The following is a 6,942-nucleotide window of genomic DNA, read 5'->3' as shown; positions in this document are numbered from 1 at the left end:
CTTATGAAAATATCAAGAAATAATTCATTTTCATATCCTTAGATTATATGACTTTTAATTATTTGGTTCTAAAACTAAATTTTATCTTTTTCTGTTTCTAAAACTTAGCGAAAATGTATTTTAAATTCTTGAACGACAAAAACGGCGCCGTTTATTGTAAAAACTTGTATTTTCGAATGTAATGAAACATAATCGTCTCTATCTTTTAGATACTTAAAAATACGTTTTTACTAAATTAAAAAATAAGAAAAAAATAAATTTTAATTTTTTTTTTGAAGAAATAAATTTTAATTTAAGAAACAGATAATCAAATAGTGGTATAGTTTAACGACTTCAAATTGAGTTTTTCCAAATACCAATCATCAAAATTAGTTTCCATTTAGGTTTAGGACCTGAAGGCCCGTAATGTTATAGAAACCGCCATAAGCAAGCCCAAAATGAGTCCACCACAAACGTAACAAACACACGATCGAACCGAAAACCAAACCATACCGGAAAGGACTCGTATCTCAAATCGAATTCTCTGTGTCTTGTCGTCAAAGAAAACCCTTTTATCAAAAACACCTGCAAATCTCACCAATTCTCCAAACAATGGCAGCAGTAGGCGTCGAACATAAACACCCCGATTCTATGATCACCGACGAATCTTGCTCCGCTAAACCCGCCGTAAAACAAGGCGAGGGATTGAGACAGTATTATCTCCAACATATTCACGAGCTTCAGCTTCTCGTCAGGCAGAAGACCCATAATCTTAATCGCCTCCAAGCTCAGCGTAATGAGCTTAATTCTAGAGGTATTTGTTTTTGACCTCAAATTTTCATTCTTTTTAATTTGTTTGAATTGGGAATCTGGGTGTTGGTTATTTAAATTGTTGGCTAGGGTTTGTGGTTTTCATTGAGTTGAATACTTTAGGAAATTTTAGTTTCTTTAATATGCTTGGATCTACAAGGTTAGCACTGAAATTAATTACTTGGTTATTTAGCTAAAATTTGACTTGCAGTAATTGGGTTGATAAATGATGCTGTATTCATGTTTGATATGGACAGTGAGGATGCTTAGGGAAGAATTACAGCTGCTTCAGGAACCCGGGTCTTATGTTGGTGAAGTTGTCAAAGTGATGGGCAAAAATAAAGTGCTTGTTAAGGTACTTTGTTTCAATTCCTGCTTTCCCGCTTATAATTCCGATATATGGTGATAGTCATTTTGATCTGTTTACACCCATTCTGCTTTAGTTGATGTCTCTTGGTGCTGTATATAGACTTATCTACTTTATTTTCTGGAAATTGTTAAAAGTTGCTGTTTTTGCTTTGTGATTCATATGATTGAAAGATGGTTCCAACTAGGAAAGTAGGATGCTTGTGACAGTGAGTCTGTTATATTTTTTTTCGTTTTTGGGAATTAAATTATTATTCATTGAATAATTTAGGAATGGCAACCTTCTCAGGAAAAGCATATACTTGATGGAAATTGTCAATTAATATTCTGGTGCGGATAAATATACTTCATTGGGGATTTATGGTTTCCACGTAGTTTTAACTTTCTAACATCCTATGCGTGCTGTAGGCTAATGATATGTGCTATATTTTTTAAAATGGGGACTTTATGTGGATAAAGTTGTTTGAAATTGCTGGCTTTAAGATATCTATCTAAGAAGTATTTTTATTCCCTCTTATTTCCAGGTTCACCCAGAAGGGAAATATGTTGTTGATATTGATAAAAGTATTGATATCACTAAGATTACACCATCAACCAGGGTTGCCCTCCGTAATGACAGCTATGTTCTTCACTTAGTCTTGCCAAGCAAAGTTGATCCGTTGGTTAACCTTATGAAAGTAGAAAAGGTTCCAGATTCTACATATGACATGATTGGTGGTCTTGATCAGCAAATTAAGGAGATAAAGGAGGTTTGTCAGAACTTCTTCTTGTTTACCTTAATTATACTTTTACTTTGTGTCTGTCTTGCTAATTGGCTTTGCGGTTAACTTTCTTTTAATCTTTTCAGGTCATTGAGCTTCCTATTAAACACCCTGAGTTGTTTGAAAGTCTTGGAATTGCACAACCAAAGGTAATGAAAAGTCATTAACCTATTTGATATGTTAATTAATCTTGTTTCTGAAAAAAATCTGCTTTAAATTCTTAAAATGTATTTCTAACACCATCTTTCATGGCAGGGTGTTCTTCTGTATGGGCCTCCTGGTACAGGAAAGACACTGTTGGCTAGGGCAGTAGCACATCATACTGACTGTACTTTCATCAGGGTTTCTGGTTCTGAATTAGTTCAGAAATACATTGGTGAAGGGTCTAGAATGGTCAGAGAACTTTTTGTAATGGCAAGGTTTGTCCCCAGTTCTTCTCTCTTTTTATTCTAGCTGCTTGTAGTTGAGTTGATATTTTAGTATTTCTTCTGTTTTTTTTGTTATTCCCCAACTTTCATTTAAATATTAACATTGCTAATTATAAGCAGTGTGTCTTATACACTCCAATCTAATCAGAACTAAATGAAGAAAGACAAACCGACGGGCAATAAACTTGTATCACTCTACTCAAACTTCATAGCATTGCCCTACTGCCATCTTAATATGATATGAATAAGGAATATTCAATGTGCATGTTTCTATGCAGATTTAGAAGTGGTTTTTAGTTAATAAATTGTGTGCTGTTGCGATGTCCTAACTGAAGCCTAATCTGAAGTCATATCAGTACAGTGTTTGCTCTTGTTGAGTTATAGTGACTGCATCTTGTATAATAATATGTGCTTCTGTTTGTTATTTTTGGATTTTCTACAGGGAGCATGCTCCATCAATCATTTTCATGGATGAAATTGATAGTATTGGATCTGCCAGAATGGAATCTGGCAGTGGAAATGGTGACAGTGAGGTTCAGAGGACTATGCTGGAGCTTCTCAATCAGCTGGATGGATTTGAAGCATCTAACAAGATCAAGGTACTGTCTAAACATCCAGAAGAGAGTAGTGCATTATTTTGTGTTCCGTTTTCTTGCTGCTTATTACCTCCTATGGCTTGTGCTTTTGAACAGGTTTTGATGGCAACTAATAGGATTGACATCCTTGATCAAGCTCTCCTTAGGCCTGGACGAATTGACAGGAAAATAGAATTTCCAAATCCTAATGGAGAGGTGTGTGCCATTATCACTCGTTGTTTGTTTTCATTCATTTTCCTTTTCTTGTTTCTTTCACTGTTTCCTGCTATCTATTGGCTCCAAGTGATGTAATGCTTTGACTAATGAATATGCAGTCACGTTTTGATATTTTGAAAATCCATTCAAGAAGAATGAATCTGATGCGGGGGATTGATTTGAAGAAAATTGCGGAGAAGATGAATGGTGCATCAGGGGCAGAGCTCAAGGTATTTCTTTTATCACTCTGTTGGTGTGATATCAACCTTTGGCAAGCAATGACCATTTAATAAAAAGGATATATGTTCCCAACCTTTGGTCTATTCACATTTGATGCTTTTTATACTTTCACAAAATGCATCTTATTCATGAAATTAGTTATCCCTAAGTTTGAATTTGCGCCTTTGCGGACTGATATGTTATTGCAATTGCTCAAAAACACAATTTGTTCCTTCTCAGGAGAGAACCAAAAATGGAATAGAAAAAGAGAATAGGATATAATTTAGACCTCCGCATTATGAACCAGGCATGTTTATCATATTTTATAATGCTTTTATGACTAGTTATCAACACCACTATTCAAGGCATGGTATCCATGGAAAATCGGATGATTGCGCTTAGGGATAATACGATAGAAGTTTGGAATTTTCTATGTGCATCATTACAGAGGCAAATGTCCTCACAGTTCTTTAAAAAATGGCTTTTAAACTTTATTTTTTTTCATGTCTATGGTTTACGTGAATATGTATCGTATTTTTTCTTCCACAGGCTGTATGTACAGAGGCAGGAATGTTTGCTCTAAGGGAAAGGAGGGTCCATGTAACACAAGAAGATTTTGAGATGGCAGTAGCAAAGGTCATGAAGAAGGAGACGGAGAAGAACATGTCTCTACGCAAGCTTTGGAAATAGGTCTTTTATTATGTAATTTCATGTTTGAACCTTTAGGAATATGAAGAAAAGGAATCAAATAGTCTATGCTTGGCAGTGTGTCATATTTGCTGGACTGGTTTTTCTTTCTTGCTCGGGACCTTGTTGCCATGCATGTGCTTTCAACTCCCCAGGTCAATGGAGCGTCGGAAAGACAGCATCCCTCCTTGTTGAGGGGATCCTAATTCAGTATTTTTTTAATCATCATTATCGTTTATCTGTGTATTACTTATCTTGATTTGATTTGATTCTGATCCTCTTAAGTCGCATTAAAAAAAACTCTCTTTATGCTGTGTGGATTTATCCTCAATTGGATTTAATCAAACATCCTCATAATTTCAAATGTGTTACAGTATTTAATTCTATAATTTTTATTTATTTTAGAGCACTTCTTTGTTTTCATATTTATCAGTTATGCAAGCATGGATATTCTTATGATTATCATTCGGTATTTTACAGTTCACGCGGTCTGATATAAATTATGAAGTGTTTAAAATACTAAGTAGAAAATTTCTATGCACTCAAAACGCCTCTTGTCATTAGCGCGATTAGTACAAATATTTCAATGTTTATCAAGCTTTAATTTTTGACTGGCTGACATGTATATTATATATTAATTTTATTTAATCAATTCAATTAGTGGCATCTAATCCTTAATTTACTGTACTTTCACACTTGCTTATATAAAATAATCGAGGAACAAAATTTGCAGTAGGAAGTTCCTACAGACTAAGGCTCACATTAATAAGGAAAAAGGGTTAAATTAGCTCTTCATATTTGGCTGAGGATTAAATTGGCTATCTATATTAGGAAGGTGCTAAAACACCTTTAACGTTTAAAAACATCTCAAATAAGCCCCTTCTTCTAACACTGGTTTAAAAAACCGTCAATTCTAGCTTAGTTGGATTATGATGTTCTTTATGTATGCAACAGTTCAAATATATCTTTTATGTATAAAAGAATTTCAAATGTGCCTTTTATGTATGCAACAGTTCAAATATACTTTTTATGTATAAAAATTATTCAAATATATTTTTTTATGTATAAAAAGATTATAATATTATCTCATATTGAATTTAAGCATCAAAATACTGCACTCGATAAGCCCGCGAGCCTAGCCGTATTTTAGTAAAAAAAATTATTCTTTATTATAATATTCTAAATCTTTTATAAAATTTAATTTATAAATATTTATATAGATATCAAGTCGAACCAATGTTATTTGTTTTTCATCTTCATCTGTCACCATCATCTTTAATATAGAATTGATTTAATTGATTTTCCATTTCCATGATAAGCGAATCAGAAAATCTTGCAAAAACCAAAATCCAAAAATACGAATCTATTGGCAGAAGAGAAATAAAATAAAGAAGAAAAGAGATAATTGTAACAACAACAAAATTTACGAAGAAGCTTGTCACAAGAGATAAGATATAGCCACTCTATGATTTTTAATTTTAAAAATAACTAAATAGCTCTTGAGTCTCAATCGATTTGATCGAAATTAGTTTAATAATTATAAATCAAGTATATTTAGAAGGATATTAAGATTATAGAGATTATGACATTTACTGAATGAATCTATATATTAATAATCATTTTAGGAGCTTTTAATAGTTTTTCCTTTTAGCAAAAAAATATGGGTGATGTATCTAGAAGTTTTTGTAGTCTGTGTACTACCTCGCTAACGTGATACCGCGTGAGGTATTAAAGTTGACATTTTTATTTTTATCACGTCCTAAGGATTTGGTCCTATTATGCGATGACAATTCTTTTAGACATTTATGACTTGTGAAAACATTAGTATTATTCGGGTGGCAATTATAGAAGTATTCGATAATCCAATTTACTATTTTTTTTATTAAAGACATATTGTATAAAGATGTGAGATTACAAACTAAATCGTCCAAGTATATCGTAGATCAAATTAAAGAAAATAAAGAACAATCTGAAACTCCATAATCGATCCATGAAAAAAAAACAACAATAAAAATTATAGAGTTTCAGATTGTGGTATTATTTTTTTAATCTTGTATTTAATTTTAATAATTATTTTGATTTTTATAAAATTATTCTAAATTGATAATTCTAATTTTTTATGTCATGTGTAATAATATTGTAATTAATCTTTTCTATTATTTATAAATTTTATATTCAATATAGTACAAATAATTACTTTAGAGATATTATATTAACTTTAATAATTTTTCAGTAGCAACTAAATTTTATTTGTTTTACTCTAAAACAAATAAGACAAGTTTTTAAAATAAACTTAGCAAAATCTGATCGTCACGTGTCAAAATCAGGTTATCATGTATTTTTATCCGAAAAATCTTATTTAAAGTAAAATTAAAATTTAGTGACAACAATATGAAAAATTAAGATTTGGTCATTAAAAAAAAACAAAAAAAAAACGATGTTTGAATATTCAAAAGATCAATTATCTTTAATTTCATTAATCTCTTATTCAACAAGCCATAGGAGACTGTAATTGACAATCGTGTAACTCAATAGTGTATTGATATGTTACTTTTATTTTATAGTTTTTACGAACATCACTCATAATTAATTTTAAAAAATTAAAAAACAAAATTACTATTAAAATTTCAGTTAACTAAATATAATTGTATTTTTTCGTACATTAAATTCTATAAACTTTATTTGAATCACACGCCATTTATATTTGTGATAGAGCAAGTGACTGTTGGCCCGGTTGGCCACAGTTCACTGTGCATTTGCATGAGGGCGTGGGTTCGACCCACCCCTCTGCCAGCCAGTGGGCTGAAAATTTATATTTCTTAAAAACTTAACACTGACAACTAATACCTAAGAGCATCTCCAATGCACTCTCTAAATATATCAAACTCTTTAATTTAGAGA

At 31.7% G+C, this 6,942-nt stretch overlaps 1 protein-coding gene across 1 annotated transcript; it reads left to right on the top strand.

Annotated features, from left to right (window-relative positions):
- Positions 1 to 469: 469 nt before the first annotated feature.
- On the top strand, positions 470 to 4,287 carry LOC126664247 (26S proteasome regulatory subunit 8 homolog A). Its single transcript, XM_050356540.2, has 9 exons — positions 470 to 793; positions 1,047 to 1,144; positions 1,680 to 1,904; positions 2,003 to 2,065; positions 2,172 to 2,335; positions 2,787 to 2,943; positions 3,037 to 3,135; positions 3,255 to 3,365; positions 3,904 to 4,287. The coding sequence occupies exons 1-9, from the start codon at positions 592 to 594 to the stop codon at positions 4,042 to 4,044; spliced, it is 1,260 nt and encodes a 419-aa protein (XP_050212497.1). The 5' UTR covers positions 470 to 591; the 3' UTR covers positions 4,045 to 4,287.
- Positions 4,288 to 6,942: the final 2,655 nt, after the last annotated feature.

Source organism: Mercurialis annua, linkage group LG1-X, assembly GCF_937616625.2.
Source record: "Mercurialis annua linkage group LG1-X, ddMerAnnu1.2, whole genome shotgun sequence".
In the NCBI taxonomy this organism is placed as follows: Eukaryota; Viridiplantae; Streptophyta; class Magnoliopsida; order Malpighiales; family Euphorbiaceae; genus Mercurialis; species Mercurialis annua.
The sequence above is the reverse complement of the archived record's forward strand: the minus strand, read 5'-3'. Positions and strand labels throughout refer to the sequence as shown.